The sequence below is a fragment of the Xiphophorus couchianus genome, chromosome 9 (genome assembly GCF_001444195.1).
Source record: "Xiphophorus couchianus chromosome 9, X_couchianus-1.0, whole genome shotgun sequence".
Taxonomy (NCBI): Eukaryota; Metazoa; Chordata; class Actinopteri; order Cyprinodontiformes; family Poeciliidae; genus Xiphophorus; species Xiphophorus couchianus.
In genome coordinates this window covers 20,146,950-20,172,197 of record NC_040236.1, presented here as the reverse complement: position 1 = coordinate 20,172,197, position 25,248 = coordinate 20,146,950, and the positions used below count along the sequence as shown (strand labels likewise).

The window sequence follows — 25,248 nt, the reverse complement described above, 5'->3', positions numbered from 1 at the left end:
ATCCTCATCTGGCTATTTGTGGCAAAGTTGAATCTGAAATGCCTGTCTTTTACCAGGAATAGTCTGTGTTTATAGTTAAAGACAAATTGTTGCTGCTTACATTGCCTTTATGTACAGTATCTTTTCATGAACATTTTCATGCTTATGAAGTTACTAAAATGCTGCATGGTTTTGTTGTGTTTAATGTCAACCATCTATGTTATCCGAAGCCCTTTGACATACAAATGTCATATGGAGTAAATGACACTGCTCTGTTTGTTGTCCCATATTGCTATCTTTGGTGAACAATGTTTTGGAGATGGTTAAACTGACACTGTTACAGTAATTATGTCACTGGATCATAAAGTTGAATAAATGTTGTCACTGTGAACTTAAAACTTTGTGATTATTGTGATTGGTAGATTTTATAAAAGCCATATATTGCTAAAATTTAGCATTATATGGTGTATGTGTAAAAGAAAACTGGAGAAAGGAAAAAAACACAATAACATGTACATTTTTAAGTAAATTTAGTGTAAAATTAACTCCATAAAAATAGCATTATTACTCTGAAGAGTGTAAACAAACAATAGTGTTATATAATTTGACTCATTGACTTGTTGATTTTGACACTAAAATGAGTAAAATTAACTCTGAAAATTGGACACTAGCTATAGAGTACATTTTACACTATTTTCGAGTGGGACCAAATATTATCTGAAACAGAGTTAAATTCAACTCTACAGGTGTTAAAATGACACTTCGTTTTTTACTGCACACTCTTCCACCTCCAGCTACGTTTGGATGCCACAGATGCTTTCGCAGCCCGACGTGTTGAACAAGTTTGTGACGCTTCAACTTCATGCGCCGGCTGCGATTTTATCGCTTTTCCTCTACAGACGGGACAAAAGTCATGTATTTATTTAATCACATATTTGTCAAAGAATGTTTTACTTCCCCTCTGAAGAGGAAGATATTAAAGAACAAATGACTGAGTAAAAAATATGAAATAATATAATTATTATTGGCAAACTCATGTAAAAACAGGGCAACGCCCCCCCTGGACCACAGCTGCTCATTCAGCTCCACTGCCTTCTTTCTGTTGCAGTGAAATTGGTTCATGAGTGTCTCACTGAAGCTTACCCACGATGCATACGCAACATTCTCAGTAAAATAAATTGTGTTTTTATGCATCATATCTAAATATCTCTGAAGATAATGACAATTATTAACACTTCTACGTGTTTATTCTTTTCAATTTATTCTCTAAAGTTATTTATTCAGACCCTGTTGGTAATCACACAAACTTGCATAGGAACTTAAAAATTGTGGATTTGCGTGAGCATGGAAACCATTTCATTCGCATCTCCAAATAGCACACTTTGGAAAAACAAATGATTGAAGATGTTTTAAAGGTTTGACCCCCACAATTCATAAGGTTTGCAAGGTGGAATCATTGAGAAGTAAATTACATGCAAAGTTTTAGTACAGCCCCGGATTTACACGCTGGTGTAATAAATTAGCCTTTATAGTATATAGTATAGCCTTCAGAATCGAGCCCAATTAATTCAATGTTATTTTGCATTTCTTTTTGATATCCAAGCATTTAGAGGCATTTATCTACACCAAACCAAATACTTAAAATGTTCAGCTCCTTGATATTTTAAATAGTTAAAGATTTTTATCCAATCGACTGTGCAGTGATTACATTTGTATTCTGTGGAATAGGATTTTATTTAGTTCAATTTAACACTACACTGGCTTTCAGTCTCATGAAATTGCAGTAGGTAAGTTTTATAAATATATGTACGCTACATATATTTATTTCTTAAAACTTTCTCTGTGTCCTGACAGTATAATATGAGACAGATGATCTCTGAAAATAAAATCAAACTCCTTTTTCTCCTCGCCGTGGTCCTACTGCCATCTGCAGAAAAACGCCGCTCGGTCGGAAACAATCGGTCAGAACCGGGAAGATGGTCTCACCAATGTCACAAGCCGCATTTCCATTACAAATGTGTGCAAGACTGTTTTCGATATTACCGTAATGTCAGAAAAACACAATTTCGCAACTGCGGTGTCTCCACTAAATAAGAAATGAAAATAAAATCACTCTTGAAAGCGTCTGTGTGGGTAAAAAGTCATTAAAAATGATGGCGGCGACGGATTTAAACACACATATTTATATTTCAGACGTGGCGCTAGCGCTCGTCGTCAGCCACTGGAGGAAAAGTTGCCGTCTTATTCCGACATAGAAGTAACTAGCTTCGAGCCTTTCTGCCTCATTTACGGGCAGGTCTACATGATTTCTGCATGCGCTAACAGAAATGCTGAGCATGGTAAAAAAGCAAAGGTAGGGCACTATAACAAAACCCTTTCTCTCACTACATGCTAAACTGGTGCTCCATCTGCACTGATGAAGATTAACTCGCCTTAGCGTGCTAATTTCCCAAAGTGGGCCCAACAAGAGGGCAGACTGATCTGTTTTCTGCTTTACACGGCTCATATATATATATATATATATATATATATATATATATATATATATAATTATTTTTACCACTTAAATTAGAGCTAAGACTCTTCATAAACTTTAGTCCCAGAAAATGTAGGTGAGAATTTGGACAAGTGTGTCTCAGTGGGTAGAACAATCATCCTGCAGAGGGAAAAAAGCTGTTTGTTTTTACACTCTGCACCCCGAATCACACACAACATTCAGGACAGGCACAGATCAGAACCGAGGCTCCAGAGATGCGGCAGGAGTCGATCTCCCACAATTCTCCACTTTCGGACTTCAGCATTTTTAGACACGCCAACGTGTGGCAAGGTAAACGAAAACGAAACAAAAGGAAACCGTGTGACAGCAGCTCAGGAAAGAGGCGAAAGTGGACCACATCGTTCGTCCACACAGAGGACGAAAACAAGCTCTGGACAAACAGAGGACAAGAAGTCGATAGGAGAATCTGAGGCTTTCTGTGAAAAAGCGATTGGAGAGACGGTCAGGGCTTGTTTTCAGAGCCTACGACGTCCCCTTCCCCACTTTCAAATAAACTGATGCTTCACATGGATAAAAAAAAAAAAAAAGACTGGCCAAGGCACACAAAGCATAACCAGGCAGAATTTAAATAAGAAGTGGCTATTTTGTTTATTCATGTTTCACTTTTAGTTTATGTATAGCTACAGGTGACAGAGATTAAACAAACAAAAAAAAAACACAATTGCATCTAATCACAATTTCTTCCGTTCAGAGAAAACATTTTGCGTGGGAGTCTTCTGTAATGAAGCTGTCAGTCCACATCAGAGGATAATGTGTCGATTCAAAGAACTAAAAATGAAGCGAAGGAAAGCCAATTTCCTCTCTGCAGAAATTAATTGGGCAACAAATTAGAATAGTTAGCTGCTGTAGTTTAATTAGATGTGATGATTTTTTATTTTATTTTATTTGAGCATCAGCTGTGGCTGGAACCACAAGGAGAATTATGCTGTGCAGTATCCATTCAGAAAAATCTAACTGTTCAGAGTTTTTCTTCTTCTTCTTCTTCTCAGGATGCCACCAGTGATTCACTCAGTCAGAGACAGCTCTGCCGTCGGTCGGTTCCCAACTGTCACTTTGCCGTTTGTGGAGGACGTGGAGGCGGACAAAGAGGAACCGGCAGAGAATGACGTTAACGAGGAGAGCGCCTGCCGACGGTGGCTGCGCAAGGCGTGTCCGTGCTGTTATAAACGGCCAGGCGGCGACGACGACGACGCCGCGGAGACCGTGGTCACCGGGGTGGATGATCCAGATAAAGAGGAGGGGGCAAATGGAGAGAAGCCAACCGCTGAGGAAGGCAATCTAAATGGTAATGCGAGAACGCACGTCTCAAGTTAAAATAAAAAAACATTATATATATATTCATATATATATATATATATATACAGCTACAAGTTTAACTTTCAAAGTTTTTTTTTGTTGTGCTTTTCACAGAACTTCTTCTGAACGTCCGATCGATAGATCTGATGAAAAGCAAAACGGGAGAGAACCTGGTGGAGCATCACACCAACCTCTACCAGAGCGACAAGTTCGTCATCCGCAGAGGGCAGAGCTTCCAGATGTGGATAACCTTATCTCGACCTTTTGACCCCCACACAGACAAGCTTCATCTGGAGCTGAAAACAGGTGAGTGAAGTAAATCCAAACCCTAAATTCAAAACCACGTCACAGATCCCGAAGGGAACGTGGAATTTTGCAGCGACTCGTCTAAAGTATACTGCTCAAAAAAATAAAGGGAACACTTAAACAACACAATATAATTCCAAGTACATCAAACTTCTGTGAAATCAAACTGTCCACTTAGGAAGCAACACTGATTGACAATCAATTTCACCTGCTGTTGTGCAAATGGAACTTTGTACAGAACAAAGTATTCAATGAGAATATTTCTTTCATTCAGATCTAGGATGTGTTATTTGAGTGTTCCCTTTATTTTTTTGAGCAGTGTATTTACGTCACTCTGGGCTTTTTCTAAAAGATTTTTTTTCTTTGCACTATTGGCCCTTATTAAACAATAAAGTGACAAGAAAGAGGGCAGGGAGGAGGGGAAAGACGTGCAGCAAATGGCTTGAGACCGGGAGTCAAACCAAGGACAACCGTGTCCGACTCTCTGCACCTGGTGCCTGCGCTCCACCAACTGAGCCACTTGGACTTTTTTTTATTTGTTTACGACATTGTAGCAGCAAATCTGTAGCAGACTGAATTTTATGTGCTAATGTTCAACCCTTCTTTACTCTGACTCTCCGAAGTGAAATCTAATACAACCAATTGCTTCACCTATTTAGTAAGTAATGCATGATTGCATGATGGAAGAAAAAAGAAAATATGGTTTTGAATTTTCCACCAATAAAAATCTGAGAAGTGTGTCGGTCATATCCTGAGACAGAACTTTCCAAAGCTCTATTTTCGTGTCTCCAAAAACTATAGAATGAAATTATTTCTGGGTTTTTTTTTGACAAAATAATTTGGTGCAACTGGAAGTTGCACCGTTTTGCTAGTCTATGTTCAACCGTATATATGTGTTTTTATTTATTTTTTTTATTATTATGTAGATTTTTACTGTCTAGATAGACTCCGTTCTCCAGTTTGGTAACTTCTGTGAAGGATTTGATTGGACAAGATGGGTTCTCTAAAAGGAGTTGCTTAAAAAAAAACAAAAAAAACAATGCACCACACACTTTTCATATATCAATTTGTAAGGAAAACATCTAAACCCATACATCCTAATATCCTCCACTTCCACTTATTTGTTAGTCTTTCTGCTTGTCAATCACATGAAAGACATTTGAAGAGAAATAACTCAAGGTTCATAAATACTCTCCATATGTGATCATACCAGCAAAACGATTTCGCAAAAGGAAAACTGTCTACAAAATGGCATCCCGGTTAGAAACACCCCCCGCTCGCTAATTAGCCACGTTCTCCACCCTTAAACTTGACTCCTCAAAAGCCATATGTGAAACTTGGCTGGAGCCGCACAGCAACACACAACTGCTGAGGTTTCTGCTGACAGCAGGCAGGGGAAGGTCAGATCAGAAAGAAGCTCAAGTATCATTTGCAAAAAAAAAAAAAAAGAAAAAAAGTCAGTCTTTTAAAGCGGAGATATTTACATAAATGGAAGAATCTCATGACTGCTTAATAACCTGGGTGGCGTTAAAGCAGGCCGCAGCACGTAAAAGTGTTTTCACTGTTCGAATAAAGAGGATTCTGTGAAACTTTTCATGTGGACGGGTCCTCCGGGTTGGATGCTACTTCTCAACGCGACGACTGCTGGAACAAGCTGAGCCTGCATCAGGTTTTATCAGAGGACAAAGTAAAGTATGGATCAAAAGCGATTTCTATATTAGTAAAATTAAATGTTGACAAGATTAGGTGATTGTGTAAGAAATGCCATCTCTCCAACGTGAATCGGAAAAATGTTCTTGTCATCCCAATAAAAAGCATGAAAGATGTTTGCCTGATCGCTCTCTCAGCGGCAGGAAGTGAATTAATTTGCAGGGGAAGCGCAAATGAACTTGGGCGCTTTGTGTTTTATCCGAGACAAAGAGAAACATGAAACATTAACAGAATTTTTTTTTTTTTTTTTTACAAAGACAGGCTAATAATTGGATGGATGTATCTGTCTTTACATTCCAGCCACGTTTCAGACTTAAGTGCCTAACGTTAATTAGTATCACAGGTACCGTCGAGCTTTCCACCAGTCATTCAGGACATTTAAAAGGAACAAGCGTCCTGCTGGGTCATCTGGCATCGTGGCGCGCGTCGCACTGAACACGAACCAGAGCAAAGGCAGACGAGAGCTGCTTAAGGAGCTCAGAAGGGAGATTACGGATCGTTATCTCAAACAGATAAATGCGGAACGGTTGGTTACAAAGGGTTCATTTCAACCCCGGGTTAATTAAACAAACCCCATCCTTTGGAGGAGAAGAAGGAAACAATCCAAATCCTTTAACGCCGAGCGCCACGTTTAAGGGACGCCGGTAATGATCCGATCATCGGCCTCATTTTGAGCCGTGTAGGTTGCAGGGATGAAAAAACACAAACGCCTTCAGAGGGCCGGCTACCGTTCACCCAAACGGATGTCGACAAGTCCAAAAGCTTCTGGGAAAATCCGAGACGAGATCTTAATCTGACAGCACGACGTCGAAAAGCGTGTAATACCGCCGCAGCCTGACCTGCGTGATCAGGCAGATTTAGATACTTCAGAGATTTATGGCAGGATATGGCTCCCATATAAAGTAAAATAAACGTTTTGTTTCTGACGAGGTCATAAATAAACCATCAAAGGAAAAGTTTGATTTGTGTTAAATATGGAATAAGGAACAACTTTAAAAAATGGCGGCAAATAAGTATTATTTTATTTGCAGTTATATTTATCGATAACGACTAATTGGTAAATCTGCATATTTGTCATTAATCCATTTCTTTACACAATTTTAGGAATGCATTAAAAGAGGTAAATAAACAAATAATTCCACTCCTTTTAAGGAAAAAACTAAACTATTGCCTAAAACACCAGAGCAGCATCCTTTAGCTTGGTCGTTTACAGCAGAGCATGAATCTGCAGCTAAAAACAAAACATCAACATGTGAAAAGTTCAGCACTTTCTGCTCGACTTAGCATCAATACAGTCCAATACAATCCAAAAAATGTTGACTATTTTTTGGATTAATGTATTTATGATTGGATACCAGAAAATAGATTTTTTTTTTTTACTGTAATTTGAACCAGATGAAGCTCAGACTGCCACCTGACGAGTTCTGGTTGTAACATATTTATAGACAAAGGGATTTTTTTTTTTTTAAATCTTAAATGCAAAATTTATATATTTTGTACAGTTTTGGCTCAATTACAAATCAGTCATGTTGTTTTTGGCCTTTTTTGAGCCTCTGTATACTCCTGTTAACGATTAGTCTATTCCTATATCAGCAGACGATCATGTCAATAATCGATCCACGACAATTAATCGTCCCAAACCACAAAGTTTTAATCAACTTGCTTGCAGTTGTGACGTTACCAACAAACATGGCTGCGTAACACACGCCGCATCACGACTTACAAGGCTTTTCCCAGACCGGCGCGAGAATTAAACGCTTGTCGCCGCGATTCCTGCGGCACATCGAACGTTTTCAGCACAAAGGGAGACAGACCTACACTCTGCCACATACAGTAGATGTACATAAAAGGGGAAGAGGCAGAGGAAGGAAGGGGGACTTTTGGTTACCATTGGTAACGGCTCTGTTGCTATGCTCCTGCGTTTTAAAGATACAGTTGTTCGGTGTGCTGCAGACCCAAGAGTCCCCCTTTTCCCAGCATGTGTGCTGGAAATGCTCCCAGTAGCAGGTGTTGCGGACTGAGCTGCTCGTGTTTTTTTTTTTTTTTTTACCCCCTCTCTGCCTTATGTTGACAGCTGGAGGAGGCAGACAGATATAGAGCCCTCAATTACAGCCAGGACGCTGGACGGGAGTAATTACACCATGTCTTCTACCGTAAGGAAGGATCGGTCCAAAGACTGCAACATTCTCTGCTTTGTTTAGTTTTTCATTTAAAAAAAAAGAAGAAATGTATTGAAATGATTCAGTTAAATTTTTATTTTGCCCTTTTATACATAAATGATGACAATGTCACTCAGAAAGTGTCTTCTGTCCTGGTCAGGCAGAAAGAAGAAAAAAAAAAAAGTACCTTTATGTTTAGATTTGTAAACATCATTTTGGCAAACTAATGTAAAGACTAATAATAACTAAATAAATAACGCAGCCACAAATTTTCCTGTTTGCCACTTTTGCTTTGCATACAAAAATAAAAACAAAAAGTCCTTGTTGGTGAGTTCCCAGTCTCGCCCGTCCCTCATTCAGCTCTGCGTTGCTCATTCCTCGGATGCCTCCTGCTTCCCCCGTTGAATTCTTTATTTATAGGAAATGACATTTTTGTTTGTGGATTTACACTGGAGGAAAAAATATCAATGAATCCGCGGATAAACAAACCTCTGGTAAAAACTGCTGATAAAGCTATTTTTTGTGCATTACTTTGAAAAACGAATCCCCCCCCCCAAAAGCACCTCACACAATTAGCTGATCTGTACAGACAGTCAGATTCAATTTAGTGAAGTTGTTTCTTCCTGCATGTTGTCTATCTAGTCTTCTGCCTTTCACTTCTTTTTCCCGTCTTCCTCTCTCTCTCTCATCTTCCCCTCCCTCAGATTCCATCTATTTTTGTTCCAATCCGGTGAACTCACCTACGACCAATTTTATGGCGCTTATGCTTTTTTTTTTTTACCTGTATAATGCGTTTTAAAAATTAAGCTCCTACGTATTTGGGAAGCCGGGTTTAACCAGTTGACTCATGTGAGTGTGTGTGGTCATCACTTGCTTTGAAAAGGCTAAAATAAAACATTATCCTAATTTCTGCGTCTGGAGCCGACATGCCTGTTCTGCTAATCTCTGTGGATTGAGTTTTAACAAACAAGCGACGCTGGTTTTGTTCTCACTCCGGACCGGCGTTCGGGTATTCGTGGAAAACTTCTTTCTTGGTGTGTAAGCATAACTATGAGACAAAGAAAACATGAGTAAATACAAAGAGATGTTTTTAAATGATGGATTATCAAGAAGAAGAAGTGAAATAAGCTAAATAAAGTTGTCCAAACCCAACAGAGTGTCATAAGGTACTGCAGAGTTCTGGTAACGAGCCATTCGTCCCTTCTGGTGTGCATGACTGTAAGTAATTACAAAGTTTATCATAGTAAACTAAAAGTCTCGCTTGTCAAGTTTTAAAGTATCTGAAAATATTAAAAAAGTATTTGAGAGTGACAACTTTTAACCAGGAGTCAGACATACTTTACTCATCAAGCCCACATTTCTGTTTTTAGAAATTGGTTTGATGTAATATTCTAATTTAAAATGTAACGTTTTTATTAGCTGTATGCAGAAAATCATCATAATTAACAGGAACAAAAGCCTTCAAACATTCATCAGCGTGTAATCAATCTACATAATGTGATAAACTTCCTGACTTTCCCATAACATTTTAATTCATTGAATGGGTTTGTGTTTATTACTGCAGAATTTAGTGGACAGATCACGCAACGCATTTTCCCCTCCGACATGATTACGCAATTATTTTAGCCCTTAGTTCTTATTTACCATCACCAATGTTTCTTTAAACAATGGGTTGCTATTTTTATTAAAGCATCATACTGTATGATGATGCTTCATATGAAGTGTGCATATGACACACTTCATCTCGTGAAGTGTGTCATATGCAAGCAAACATCATCAACAAACATACATGTGAGATAACAGAAAAAAGCTAAACACTAAGGTTTAAAAAATATATATACTAAGTCTATCTGAAAATGGTTCCTACAGTACAACTTTAGAAAACTATTGGATATACTGTAGATATATATAGATATATATACAGTATATATATATATATATATATATATATATATATATGGGTGTGCGTGTGCGGTAGATTTTTTAAAGTGTGCGTTGGAAATATATTTTTAAAAAGCTATTCCTTCAACCAGATTTTTGTTTAACCAGAACTCTGCTTCCTGCTGTAACCCGCTGCTCTGGACCGGATTCACTCCAAGCACTTTCTGCTCTGAAAAACAAGCCGCCCTGCAGGAAAGCAGACCACAGGCCGAGTCGAAAACAAACAGTGATTTGTAAAAACCCAGGTGAAAGCCACTGACAGCTCAATGTTCTGCCTGGTTCTGTGCTGCTTTCAGAGGCCCGAAAGCGCCCCACTAACAGCTCAGAGTGGCTCTAAATTTCACTTAATATCTGACGTGGTTTAAGCGAGAGACAGAGAGAGAGAGAGAGAGAGAGAGAGTGCTGCGATTGCACCCTTACAGAGTCTTAAACAAATTGCCATGGACAAAATGGGCCAGCCAGCCCTGGGGAAGAAAAACGCAGCTCTGAATCTTTCGATGGTGGCGTCAGTGGATTATGAGACGGGAAGTGAAGATATGAGGTATAGCTGTATGCAAAGCTGGCATTTGGGCTTTAGAGATGTGTGTGTGTGTGTGTGTGTGTGTGTGTGTGTGTGTGTGTGTGTGTGTGTGTGTGTGTGTGTGTGTGTGTGTGTGTGTGTGTGTGTGTGTGAAGAAAGCTTACTGGCTGTAGTTTATTTACAGTTTGGCTAGGTAAATGGGATAAGTAATCGTCTGCAGCCTTCAGCTGCCATCGGGGAAGCACTGCTGAATGTCAGGAGGAATGGTCCGATTCCACATCTCCCGTCAACACTTTGAGGATTTAACATGCAGCACCCGGTTTACAGAGAAGCCACTGTGGTATTTTAACCTTCTGTTTTTAAATTTGAACAATTAAAACCTGTACAAATATATATAAACACATTGGAGAAAAAAACATTGTGACAAAAAAACATAGTGACAAAAATTTCCAGCAACATATTTTGTAAAACAAAACCAAAGGCGATCGAAGAGGCTTCTCAACTACAAATTCAACACATACATAACAACACATAAATGCACATCTACATATACATATAGCTATGTAAACGTACATCAATGTACCAACAGATCTGCTGCATCATCTACAGATCAGAGCTTAACGTTGCAGTAACTTTTATGAAAATATTTCTTTACATTTTTGTCGAAACTCTCACTATGTTGTGACAGTATAATGTGAGACAGATAAGTTGTTAAAAATGTGAACACCTCTGCCTTCTCTCAGTGCCAGCTAGAAACAACCAATCAGGGCCAAGAGGAGGGTCTTAGCGCTGTCAATCAACACCCACCCTGCCTCCCTCTCATTCATTTTTACACACATTTGTATACTTGTTATATTTTTTCTTTAAATGGGCAATATTCTTACTTTCCATTCATTTCGTCATCTAAACCATTCCACAAAGTCACTCCACAAACTGATGTGCACAGACTTTAAATCCCATTTTCCTCTCACCTTTGAAGAATTTTGATTTTTTTTTTTTACATGCACATTTTTTCTGGCCTTAAACAACACCTTGTACAATTAAAACCGTCTTGACATTTTTATTTTTTTGCAAATAAAATCGAATCAACCCATGATAACATAAAAATAAATAAATAAAGATAACACGTGTTCGTCAATCACTTATCATAACACATTATTATTGTGAAGCAGAAGAAAATAGCTTTCTTTCTACTTTTTTTTTTTGTGTGTGTGTTTTTTTTTTTTTTTTTTTTACCAAGAAAAATGTTAATTCAAATACAGATAGGGAAATATTTTGTGCGGTTCAGATGTCATGCAAAAGTTTAAGGGGTGTGCAATTTTTTTTTTCTTTACTGGGGCCCTGAATGCATTTGGATTTCAGAGCCCTGTTCAGATGCTGCAGGGAAACTCTGACCTTTTCCCCCCGTGCGTACTCAGACCACGCTGACTGAGCTGTCGCATCGACCTGCTTGCTTCTCTACAGTATCCGCCGTCCCGTTTTAAAGATTTTCCCACCAGAAAGCCCATCTGTGCACAGCCAGCTGCCGCTTCGATGCGAGTCGGCAGCTCGATGTGTTTTCAGACACAGTGGATGCTCCCTTTGTTTTTTTTTTATTCGTGTTACTGCGAGCAATTTCCCGATTTCTTAAGTCCGACGTCTCACGACCGGAGCCGAGGAGACGCAGCGTTTCCTGACCGGACCGGCAAACCGGCTCGGTTTTGGCATTTGAGAACAGCAAATTAAGACAAGACCACACTGCTTGGAGGGGAAACAGGAGGGAAATCACAGAAAGCTGCAGCTTTTTCACACCCTGCAGCAGCAACCTGTGAGGGGGTTTGTTAGGGAAAAGGTAGAAACGCTACGTTTCTATCAGCTGTCAATGCAGCGTTACAGAATTTAATGTCAGAGAAGGAGAAGAGGAATAAGCTTTAACAGATCAATAATATCCAATGACACTAACGTGGAGAAAACTAATGTCTTCTGTGCAGACACTTTAGCAGAGCAGTTCTGAGGTAAAACTTTCTTATTAGGTGTGTGTGTGGGTGTGTGTGTGTATCTATTCCAGATTGTGCATTCAGTTTCCTGCCTGTTTGGTTTCTGTTTATTCAAACCCAGCAGGTATTCAGGTGTGGCTGCAAAAGCAAAAGCAGCCTTCCTGAGCCAAACGAAAGCTCAAATTCTGTTCCAACATGTCACTCGGCCCCTCATGCCTGTTCACATACGTGTGCATGCGTTTTCCGCTCAGGTCCCCTCCCTGCGTTGTCGAACGGAACCCATGTCATCGTCCCTGTGGTGGAGGACCTGGAGGACGGTCGCTGGGAGGCCGCGGTCGTCAAGCGGGACGACAGGAGGTTAAAGCTGTCTGTGAATTCGCCTCCCACGGCTGTCATAGGCAGGTACCAGCTCACCGTGGAAACAAGCTGCGCCAACGGCCAGGCCACCTCCAGACACGACCCTGCCGATGACATCTACATGCTGTTCAACCCCTGGTGTGAAGGTAATCTAAGACAGACAGGCTCGGTGGATGAAGCGACCCCAAGCCTCCATGTTCAGTCCATGCACCACTGATTTCTGTAGACTCTTTGTAATAAACCAACAATATCAGCTTTCAGAACATTTTACAAACATATTTTGAAAACTCTTTTGTAATCATTCTCCTTAACTGTGACCGTTGTAAATGAAATCTAGTGGATCTGACTGCTTTAGGGAGTTGCCTAGAAGTCGTGGTGTCAGCATGGCAGCATCATGCTTACTTTAGTTCAGCATAAACAAGGACATCAATGGATTAAAACATTTAATCTGACTAATCACACTCCAGGGCTGTGGATTAATCACAATTAATCGCTGTGCAGTAACCTTTTAAGCTTTTTGCTTAAAATGTAAACATGCACATTTTCAAAAAATGGTCAAGAAAACATTCCATAGTCAAGACTTTCATATTAAAGAAGTTTTTAAAAGAAGTCATTTTGTTTTAAACGTCAATTTTTAAATGTCGGCCATAAACTGTGCTTTCTTTCAGGATAATTCATAATTGCAATGCGAGGCTACATGCTACCTGGGTTTTATGCAAATTTCCACCACTGTGTTTTTTTAAAGTGAAATTTGCTGCTCGGCTCACCAGTTTGACTCTCATCCGTTCACTCGTGTTTTTGACCGCAGCACAAGGCCGTGACTGTGACCTAGGCAACCCTCAGCAGGAGATAGGCTTTTAGCTCAAGATATGTAATGCGATTAATCTGCGAAATGTCACATTAATGCGTTAAATGCGTTGTTGAAAAAGCAGCTGTTCTTTGACTTATCCGGTAGTTAGTCACTGTTCAGCATTATGCCAAAAACTACTGTAGAGAAAAAATCAGGACTGTGGCTTAACATGAACACAATATGAAACATGGTGGTGGCAGCATCAGGCAGCCGGGAGGCTTTTCTTCCTACGAAAATAGTCAACTTCAACGTAGATGAAAACAGAAAAAATTGAGTTAAATGCATGCTGACATTTGAGAGAACATTTTAGCTCACCTTCCAGCTGGACGAAAAACCTTTAACATTTAGCCAGAGGTAAAATCAAATGGATAAGATTAATACACATCTGTGTGTTTTGAGTGGCCCAGTCAAAGTCTAGACCTAAATCCACTTGAGAACCATGAATCCTCTTCCTTCCCCTTTACAAGTTCAAAGTACTTATTGTTGGTCTACTACATAAAATCCCAATAAAACTCATTTGTTGGTCAGAAATTTACAACATTTCTCAGTAAATAAAAAAACGTAGGCAAGAATAACATCCGTTTTGTGCCTGGCGTCTCAAAAGCTTTTCGTGTCGTCTCAGTCACAGCTCCACATCCTGAACAAACATGTAGGAGGCGATGTTGTTTTATTTTTTTAATGTATGTATGATTAGGACATCTGCTCGGCAATAATGCAAACAAAAGCTCCCAGCCGAACTGGAGCGTAAAATGCGGCGCAATTCAGATTGAACACGAAAAACCTTTTAATCTGCCCGGACGCAAGGCAACGTGGTTGAAAGGCGTTATTGCCATATTTCCTACTTCCTGGCCAAAGAAAACCTAAAATGGCTTCTTGGTCATTTTTGTTTAATGTCGTCTCTTTTTGAACGACTGTCCTCACTTGCTCCTCCCAGGCGACTCTGTTTTCCTGGACTCCGAGGAGAAGCGGCAGGAGTTCGTCCTCAATGATGTTGGTCGGATCTACTACGGCACACAGCTTCAGATCGGAGACAGGACGTGGGACTACGGCCAGGTGAGGAAGAGGATGCAGCGTCCGTGTTTAAGATAAGATAAGATAAATCTTTATTGTCATTGTCACAAGGACAACGAAATTTAAAAGGTGCCATCAGTCAGTGCATATTCTTAAAAACAAAAAATAACTGTCTCACAATTCACACACAACGTAAGAATTAACAAATAACTGGTAAAAAAAACAAACAAAAAAAAAACAACAACTAATAAATAAGAACAGCCACATTCTCACATTCTCAGGATCCATCAACACTAACGTCTACTTTGTGCTTCTCCCAGTTTAACAATGGGATCCTCGCCGCTTGCCTCTTCGTGTTGGATCGGAGTCAAACCCCAAACTCCGGTTGGGGCGACCCAGTCAATGTGACGCGGATCATCTCAGCCATGGTGAGGAAGGAGCTAATCACCTGCACCCTCCTTTATCTTCCAACCAAACCAACAACTATTACTGTTTTATGCAAAAATAAATCTGCCGCTTTAAAGTGGAAGATTCTTTCTAAATATGCATTTACTGCTTTGGTTCATTGTGTCAAGACCCAAACTGAAGAATTGGGTGAAGAATTACAAAATCTTCCCTTTACTGCACAGAGACGAGGCCGTTCAACATCAGAACGTCTTCCGACATGAATCAAAAACCATATAGAAACAGTGTATATGTGAGGGGTGTTGTGTTTTGAGCCAGTTTTTGTTCTTTGCAGGGCAGAGATTTAACATGCGGTAGAAAATAACAGTGAGATCTACTCCCCCGGGTTTCTAGAAGCATTTCTGAGCCTGAGGAGTGATTTCCACTTCAGAATCCTGTCTCCTTTTAAAGCGACGTTGCCCGAGGGCTAGAAGATCCAAGCCTGGAATAGTTTTTTTTTTTTTTCTTCTTGCAGCCTTGTCTCCCGTGTACAGACGTTTCTCCCGATGATCTGAATACTTTAATGTTAAATGTGCTATTTTACACTTCTCTGCAATTTAGCTTTTGACTATAGGACGATAAAAGTCTCTCTTCAGCCCCTCCACAAGGGACTGTGGAGGGACTGACTGCTCAGTTTCTGTGCATTTTCTTAATTTGCTATGCTTCAGATTTACGTTTCAGGGTTTAAAATAGCGTTGTTGTTCCAGTTTGAACTAAGTTTTACACCAAGTCCACGTTTCAACTTCTTTAAAACACATTTTCATGTGAAAACTCTTACTTTTATGACATACATATTAATTTTCAGAATGCTTACTTCGATCAACAAGCTCAGCCTGTTAGTGTGCAACATCATATTCATGTAAAAAGTGTAGACAGGTGCCAAATGTCCTCCTGTTAGCTTGTGAACAAGTTTGCACATCAAAGCGCCGCTTCCAGCAGTTCATAATGATTAAGCAGGCGACGGCAAACAATCATGTAATTCTGGTAAATAAGCTTTTACCCTTCATATGCATCATAGTTATTTTAATAATGAATTACAACATTGCCTTTTGGGTGTTTCTGAATCTCAAATAATTTATTTATTTTTTTTTTTTGACGGTAAACAATGTTGCTACTGTTCTTCATGCTAACAATCAAAACATTTTTTTTCTTCATTCACTCTGACAGCAAAACATGACATTAGTTACAGTAATTGTGTCGCTGCGCTGCTTTGTTTAGATATCAACACTTACATTGTATGCAGTTGAGTTTTCTTCATTTTGTTCTTCTTTAACATTTCTGGAAAATGTCACCATAGTCTCCCTACGTCCACTTTTTGCGCCAACTCTGCGTTTGTGCTGGTCAGCAGACTTAAATTGCAGACAACATCTGAGCCGTTATTTTAGTTGCTAACCTAATGTTTCGTTCAGACTGCAGAGTAGTCTGAACGAAACATTAGAAGTGAACAAGTGCATTTAGTTGCAGCTTTATCAATCTGCCTCTTTGTTGGGGTAGAAAAATCACCTAAAAACAACAAAAGACTCCATTTAATCTTTTGGCTTTGAGTACCTGAAACTGGGATTTTAGATAATATTACATTTAAAGCAAATTACATATCACAGTCATGTTTACAGATATTATCAATAATGGATCCCCACAAAGACTTCCTGTGTGTACGTAAAAGTGAAACAGCAGTCAGCCAGTTCTCACCTTTATTTTTTTTCCATGAAATAATATCAAAAGTTTACTGCTGAAAAAAAAACCCTTGTTTTTCTTTCACTCCCAAAATGGAGCGCTTTCAAAGACAACAATAGGGAGCTGCACTCACTTCAGGTTTCTCCTGTAAAGAAAAGCGGCACCGTTTAGATAAAGTTCTCAAAGGAGCATTCATGATCGTTTGTGCGCAACCCGCAGCGCATCATAATAAATTGTAATTATGTCTTGATTTCTAGATAAACTCTCCCGACGACCTCGGTGTTTTGGAAGGAAACTGGTCAGGAGACTATTCACGGGGAACTTCCCCCACCGTGTGGAGTGGAAGTGTGGAAATCCTGCAGCAATACTATGAAAGCAGGGGAACGCCCGTTAGGTACGGCCAGTGCTGGGTCTTTGCTGGCGTCTTCACTACAGGTCAGCTGATGCGTCTTTGGTTTGACGTACCAACAAGACCGTCTTGAATACATGCTAACCACTGGTGATGCGCTGTTCCAGTGTTACGTTGTCTAGGCATTCCTGCTCGAACGGTGACCAACTTTAGCTCGGCGCACGATACCGACGTTTCCTTGACGACTGACATCTATCTGGACGAGGAAATGGAGCCGATAGAATACCTTAATGCAGACTCTATCTGGTGCGTCACGGTACCAGAGTTCATGACATACACGGGTTCCGCAAAACAACAACAAAAACCTCTAAGTTTTAACCATTTCTTTGTTTTTCTTTTTCGGTAGGAACTTCCACGTGTGGACCGACTGCTGGATGTCTCGTCCAGACTTGCCTTCTGGCAACGGAGGCTGGCAAACCGTCGACGCCACGCCGCAGGAAACCAGTCAGGGCATGTTTCGCTGCGGCCCGGCTTCCCTCAGCGCGATCCGCAATGGTCAGGTCTACCTCAAACACGACTGCGCCTTTGTGTTTGCCGAGGTTTGTCGGATTCTCAGTCAGCAGAGGAGTTTTGTCTCGTAATATTTTAGGAATGACTGAAAGACGTTTATCAAAAACTGACCTGGTCCCACGCCTCTTCCAGGTGAATAGTGATAAAATATACTGGCAGAAGAACAAAGATGGCACCTTCAGTCAATTCTGCAGTGAGAAGAACACTGTGGGTCTCTCCATCAGCACCAAGGCCGTGGGCTCAGACGAACGGGAGGATATCACACACCTTTACAAACACCCAGAAGGCAAAACCAAAAAATTATGACACAATCTTATGCAATAACTCAAGCAACTTCCGAATGCGTCATGGCATATAATCAGTTTATTTTGAATTTGCTCAAAATGGTGGTGTTTTATTTTTTCATCAGGCTCAGAGGAGGAACGTATTGCCGTGGAAACTGCCTGTAGCTACGGCTCCAAAGCGGCCGCCTACTCGTCTCCAACGGCGGAAGACGTCTCTTTGGAAGTGATCATGGAGGGCGACGGTCCCAGAATGGGGGAGGATGCAGAGCTGACCATCAGGCTGAGGAACGTCAGCTCGGAGCCGCGCACCGTTACGTTGCACAGCCAGTTAGCCGTCATGTACTACACCGGAGTCCACAAAGACACGGTGAAAAAGGACAAAGTAGACGAGGAAATTCTGCCCAACGAGGGTGAGCAGCTGGGGCCTCCTCACAAACGGCCTTACAAAAGTATTCTTTGAACTTTTCCATATTTTTGCTCATTGCAACCAAAAATTTTAATTTATTTAATTTCATTTGTTTATATATATACATATATAATATCCCAACACAAGTAGAAATGGAAGAAAGGCCAAAATATGTTATGTCGTAAAATAAGAATCTGAAAAGTGTAATCAGCATTTGTATTCGGCATCCTGATATCCTCTAAAGAGAATTCAAAGTAAAAAATTGTCTTCATAAATCTACCATTGCAATTTAATCAAAGTACACAACCGAGTGTAAAAAACATAATTTTTCATTTAAAAAAAATATTCTACAGCTCTAAGACAAACGTGGACTTGAAGCAAAAGCGTTTCTGCATAGTATGAGTCAAAGAGGCTGAATATGCACTCCACACTTTCCCGATTATTTTTTGTAAAATATATGTAAAAAAAACAAGAACTCTAGTTAGTGTTGGTTTACAATGAGACGTGATGCAAAAAAAAGTTTAAGATGTTTGAATATCTCTGCAAGGTAGCGAAAAGTTTAAACCGCTGTCTGTCGTCTCGCTTGCTCTGCACAAACAGGTTTGATATAATAAATCGTTGAAACTTCCTCGTCCAACAACAACGTATGCCACCATCTTGAGACGCCTAAGCCTGCCAACCTAAACATTCTCTAATATCTGCCCTATTTTTTATTTTTATTTTTTTGCTTACAGTGAACGATTTGACTTGGGAATTGAAGTACGACATGTACAAGAACCAGCTGATAGATCATTCTGCCCTGATGCTAACGCTTTCCGCCAGGGTCAGAGAAACACAGCAAGTCCTGGCGACCCAGTTCAGCTTCCGACTCAGGACGCCAGACCTCGTTATAAAGGTAAAAAACAGCAACAACAAAAACACAGAAAGCCAGGAAATCGTAACAAAGCAGTGGGAGATCGAGTCCCAGCTCTGATTTTGTCGCCTTTCCTGTTTTACCGTCACACAGCCGGTTGGGAGGGCTGTGGTGGGGCAGAAGATGAAAGTGGAGATTTCTTTCACAAACCCTCTACCGCTGGTGCTGAAAGCAGTGATATTTCACCTGGAAGGAACAGGCCTCCTACCTGGGAAAAAGATTCACTATGGGTGAGTCAGGAGAAACATAAACTTAATATCGGTCCTGAGGTTTATTTTTCTCTTTTTTTTAATGACCTGGCGTCTCTTCCCCCTTTTGTGACTGCTACTGTCATTTCCTGTTCTCCCTGCAGAGATATCGGCGGACATGCCTCCGTCTCCTTCGTGGAGGACTTCGTCCCCACCCTTCCCGGACCGAGGAAATTACTGGCTTCTCTGGACTGCAGGCAGCTCACACAGGTCCACGGCGTGAGCGACATCGCCGTGGAGGACAAAAGCAGCGTGGCTTCGTAGGGACCCGCCACGTTTTGACAGTCAATTATCCGGCGTACCGTGGGCTGATTCTTATCGCGGACCCGTGAACTCCTTTCTCCGTCTTATTTATATACGAAGCCAGTATTCAGATCTCGCAATGTATCCCACTTCGGCGCTGATTAAATTTGCACAAGAATTGCAAACCGGTGGCAAATTTAAGGATTTCTGGCGGAAATCTGATACGTGTCCACAAAGAGCGGACGCTTTTAATATCAGACGAAGCCCACCGTGTAACTTGCACCACTCCTTATATGGGCGACGCAACAGTGTGCAGAACCATAATAAATGCAGATCAAGTGAGCAGCGGAGGTTGGACCGGTTAAGTAACTTTAATGAAGGAAATGTGCTTTAGCTAAAACAGGATTTGTATTTATGTCTTGCTTTATGATTCATTTATGCAATCTATTTATTTAGTTCATTTACCATTCCTTAAAAACAACATCTACAGCACTCCCTGTTTCAGATTTGTTTGTATCAATAAAAGAGCAACAGCTTACAGACTTGCTTTTGGAGCTTTAACTATAGATTTCCGTGTCTTCGAAGGCAACTATGAGCAAAAACATTCTGTATCTTCATCCACGAAGGGACTTGGGTCACAAGATGTCCTACATGCAAAGACTTGTTTATCTCAAAGACTAGAATGCCCGCCCCCCATGGAGTTGTCAGTGTTACCCCCTTTTACTGAAATAACTTCAGTGAGAAGCTACTTGTAGCCATCTGTCGGCCTCTGACAGCCGTCTGAAGAAAGCTCGCCCCACTCTGGGGGGATTTACAGCCTGTTTCAAGTCACCCGTTAGCATCTCAGTGGCACCAGGACCTGAAGCTCATTTCTTTGATTGCATTTGCTTAGAGAACCAGATCCAGGCAGTTGTTCTGAACGTTTTCCACCTGTAGAGAATCTTCCATACATCTGATATACACATTTGGGCCTCAGCATGGTGTCGACTCTCTTCAACAGTCAGGAGCATCAGATTAAATGTCTCAGGTTGAAAGGCAGCAATCACGTCACTTCCTGGACGTCTGCACTCCATTTGTTGTTGTTTTTCTGAATAGTTTCTACTGTATTAAAATGATTTAACACAGTAAATGTGTAAAGGATCACAAATATTGTGTTAAATAATATTAATACAAAAACTAATGAACATTTAGCACAGGAAATTCCTGCCCTCCTTACATGGACACCTTATTGCTGGGTTTCAGATGACGTAGCACCGACGTCACCCAATGCAGATGGAAGGCAAGATGTAAATCCAGCTTAAAAAAAAAGAAGTAAATCCAGCTTCAAAATGCCTAAGGTCTGTGTCCTGTACTGTTGTTCCAACCATTATAAAAGAGAGAAAGTTAAACGTTATTTTGGGGCATTAGCTACTCGTCGTGCTCCATTTTGCTCTGTTCTTGAAAATCCACTTCCGGACCCCCATCTGAATTTCGCGCCACATTCAGCAATTGTGTTGGTTTTTGACACAACTGTTGATATCAACGAATGTTTTAAGACTGTACAGTACAAGTGATTATTTCTGTAAAAAAAAACCACATTGTAAACATTCAAAATCAAAAGGGTTTAAAGAAAAAAAAAAGCACTCATTATGTCACGTCTCTATAAATACTAACTGGAATGCTCAAAATGTGAGGGGAGGCTAGTTTTATGTAGGTTAAAAACGATTTCACCTCGCAGCTGATGCAATATCCCAACCTTCAATAAAACCCTTTGCTCCTACATAAAGCACGTGACACTTTCTCTTCCTGTGTGATTTCTTTATGACAGCCCACGGCTTCCGCCTTCGCCTCATTGACAGAAAGAGGCCAAGTCTTCAGCAAAAGCTTCGTGTTGCCTTGTCTTTCAAATGTCGACTCAGACGCTCTGGCACAACCGCGAAGCGATGGATCGTTATTTCAAAGCATTGGATGTTGGTTTAAGACTTCCTGATCTGTAAAACCTGATACCCCCTTGTCGGTGGCGGCTGATGGTGATATTTGGGCTATTTTAGCTATCTATTGATCGATCGATATAGATAGGTATAGATGTTTGAGGATGTTGCAAACAAGATGCTCATCTATTCTCATATTAAAGCACAAGTTAAGCTCCTTGTCACGTCGATTTAATGACATGAAAAGTTGTCTCCTGCGAGAGACAACATGTTTTAATAGACTTACACCCTGATGGGACTTTTTTAATGTCAAAAATTCATTACTGATGAACGGAGGTACGTCTGACAAAGTTACTCTTGTGGCCAATAGCGTGAGCGGCGACGCCTGTAAAAACAAGCCGTTGACAGAAATGCCAGAAATGCCAAACTCCAGTAAGTGAGCAGTGCGTGACACCGGTGACCTCTGCTGCAGCGTTCATGGTCTTCGGTAAAAAAAAAAAAAAACGCCGCTCGACACAACAGGCCACGCAAGCCTCAACATCATCATGAGTTTCTCAGGGAATAGTGTCAAGGTTCAGACTGTGGCGCTCCATCTCCATTGGAATTTTGCAGTGCTTTGCAAAAGGATTAACTTTTTTTTTTTTTTTTTTTACATTATATCACCCTACAGTCACAAGATATAAGGGATTTTATTTATCAGATTGACCATCTAAACGTGTGTGTAGTTAGTGCACAGTGACGTTAACAAAATCCACGGTTTTTATCATTTAAGATTTTAAAAGAAAAGTGCATTTCTATTTAGCCCTATTTTCTATATATAACAAATTGCCTTCACATGTCATCTAATTGATACAGTTTAATCTGCGTCTAATTTAATCTGAGTACAAAAACAGCTGTTTCTTAAAGGTTGCAGAAGATTTTTGGAGGTGTTTAATTTGACTGAGAAAAAAAAAAAAAAATTTGGAAAAATTCATAATATTTAGATACGTAAAGCCGACGGAGACCCCAAAACTTCCAGCTGTCATTTCCGCAAACTGCGGTTTTTACAAAGCGTAGCCCCGCAGCCACTGAGTACAAATCCACGACGTATTTCAGAATTTCATTCGTGAGATTAAAAAGAAAATGGTGATGGTTTATAACATTAAATACATACATTGAAATTTGCGGTTCTGACATGACAAAAAAAAAAGCGAAAGTGGGATTGTGTCTGGAATTTAAATTCATTCTCCTCCTATTGGCACAGAGGATGCTCCTCTAGAACCATGATCTGCTTGTCAGACAGCCTCTATTCAGGTCTCGACAAAGGTGACTGCTTCTCTACTCTAACCATAGTTGCAGGAATGGTACACAAAGTCAGAGGTTCAGTCAAATTGATGTTGTCCTGCATTCCTTTCCTTATATTAGAAGAACTTGTGCAGCAGCAGCAGCACCGGAGCCGAGCAGAGTGAAGGTAGGATTGGTCCATCAGTTGAAAACAACACGTTTTGTGACTCTTTTTGAGACGATTCTTTCCAAAATGGCAAATTAAACAGTCAAGAGGAGGGATGAGTTGAACCAGACAGCAAGATACTTAAATATGTATACAATTGAGCAACCGGAGGAAATCCACATACACAAATAAAGCTCTTTTAGCAATCTGAGTATGGTGTTGTCTGTGGTAATAACTCCTTTTAGTGTCAACCGTGGGCTTTGTAATCCTGCGGGATATTTGTATGCACTGTGGGCATAATACACCCAGATGGAAACAGAAACGTCTGCCAAAAGTCATTTCGCACTGGTCCTCACTTGTATGCATAAAAAGGCTTGTATTTTTTATTTTTTTTTCCCCCCCCCCATCATCGAAGTCTGCTACTACAACTCAACATGTGGGTGTGTTTGTTGCTCTACCTGCTAAAAGTGATGGGCAGAAAAAAATAACAGGTTCAAGCCTCTGTTAAGCTTCCATCTGCCTCTGACATTTTTTTATGTTTCTTTTCTTTTCTTTTTTTTGCCCTGCCTCCTCTCCTTCACAGAGGGAGGAGGTCGTTGCAAAAACTCTGGCAGCAAATGGGTAAATATTTTCGTGACGTGAAGACATATTTACCCCAAATCGGAATCCGGTTGAAATTTTCTTTAAAAAAAAAAACCTGTTCATGCTCTGAAACTCTGCGCTGTGGCTGAAATAAGGCGTCTCTGCACAGATTCTTCCACAGAGATGTAAAAAGACTCGTCGTCAGTTCTCACAAATCCGTAATTGCGGCTGTTTGAAGGGTGACAGAAGCAGCTATTAGGTTTAGAGGGAAATTACCTCGACACACAGGGCAGGGTTGGTTAGAGCAGCTTGTTTCCCCTAAGAACTGAGATCATTTTAAAGCCGCTTACTATGTTTTCTTACGTTATGTCTTTCTGGTGTAAAAATGTGTGTGATGATGTTCGTTATGTTTTTACGTCTCCCTCCTTCAGAACTGCTCTCATCTCTCTTGACACCATGTTTTGCATGCTGGGAGAAATGAGGCTGATGGCAGGTGTGGTCCGTTTTAAAAGACAAAACAGAAAACTGGGAAGGATAGATGTCGGCTTGGAAGAGAAGCACAACGAAACGACCTCCATGACGACGTCCTTGAGTTTTTAGCGGTGCAGAAAGTCGGCTGCTGCAAGAACAGAAGCCGATGTACAATTTGTGTACTGCTCAAGCAGCGCTGCGTTGGCTCGCGTTGCGTCACACGCCTGCTTCTTTGCGATATAAAATGAAGGACACGCTACAAAGTCCAATTCCTAGTGGGAAGCATGGCGTCACCTTCCAGCCAGGATGTTCCTTCAACTTGTCCCAACACAAAGAAAGTACAACAGAAATGAGGAAAGCATTTGTCTCATTTACCTTTCATCTCCTCTCTCCTTGCGGTTTCTTATGGGTGAATTTTACAGCTAAATAACAGAGCAGATCAATTTTGCAAGAATGATAGTCTTGCCATGGAGGGTCACTCCATGTTTTCTTTTCATTTCTAGCAGAACATTTCGGGACCACCAACTGTCTGTGACACTGTCATGAAGCGGTGTGTTGAGGTGGTGAGGCAGACGCAGATGGAACCAGGTTAGATGAATATGATGATTTAATGATAAAGCACAGTCAAACAACGAGTAGCAGGCACATGGAAACACTGAGGACGACTAGACTGGACATTGACGACCAAGAAGCTACCATTGACGAGGACCCGACGAGGAACAAGGAACACAGGTGGAGTTAAATACATGGGAGGGTAATCACAGAGACGAGACACACCTGGGAACAATCAAGGGGAGGACAGGACAACGAAGAGACTTAAGGACACAGAAAACTCTAAATAAACACAGATCCTGACAGTACCCCCCCCTCAAGGGCGGCTACCAGACGCCCACAAAACAAAAACACAATAAGGGTGGGCGGAGGGGCGCTGGACGGGGGGGCAGAGTCCAGAAAAAACAAAAAACAACCCACCATCGTGGGCGGAAACACAGGAAGGGCCAAGAGTCCAAAATAACAAAAAACAACCCACCATTGTGGGCAGAAACACGGGAAGGGCCAAGAG

The 25,248-nt window shown here is 40.7% G+C and overlaps 1 protein-coding gene and 1 long non-coding RNA gene across 2 annotated transcripts in view; one reads left to right on the top strand and one right to left on the bottom strand.

Moving 5' to 3' along the window:
* The window catches only part of LOC114151194 (protein-glutamine gamma-glutamyltransferase K-like), a 35,006-nt gene extending 13,443 nt beyond the window's left edge, over positions 1-21,563 (top strand). Inside the window, exons 2-14 of the mRNA XM_028028243.1 lie at positions 3,526-3,821; positions 3,947-4,138; positions 12,696-12,947; positions 14,586-14,704; positions 14,983-15,090; positions 17,038-17,215; positions 17,297-17,435; positions 17,536-17,728; positions 17,832-17,985; positions 18,109-18,393; positions 19,124-19,284; positions 19,396-19,532; positions 19,655-21,563. Coding sequence (XP_027884044.1) covers positions 3,527-3,821; positions 3,947-4,138; positions 12,696-12,947; positions 14,586-14,704; positions 14,983-15,090; positions 17,038-17,215; positions 17,297-17,435; positions 17,536-17,728; positions 17,832-17,985; positions 18,109-18,393; positions 19,124-19,284; positions 19,396-19,532; positions 19,655-19,814 — 2,373 coding nt within the window. The 5' untranslated portion in view covers position 3,526 and the 3' untranslated portion in view covers positions 19,815-21,563. The remainder of the gene's footprint in view (positions 1-3,525; positions 3,822-3,946; positions 4,139-12,695; positions 12,948-14,585; positions 14,705-14,982; positions 15,091-17,037; positions 17,216-17,296; positions 17,436-17,535; positions 17,729-17,831; positions 17,986-18,108; positions 18,394-19,123; positions 19,285-19,395; positions 19,533-19,654) is intronic.
* Positions 3,252-24,975, bottom strand: LOC114151195 (uncharacterized). Its single transcript, XR_003596897.1, has 4 exons — positions 24,816-24,975; positions 21,606-21,607; positions 6,979-6,989; positions 3,252-3,263 (listed from the first exon to the last, which is right to left on the bottom strand). It is a non-coding gene; the product is annotated as an uncharacterized LOC114151195 (long non-coding RNA).
* Positions 24,976-25,248: the final 273 nt, after the last annotated feature.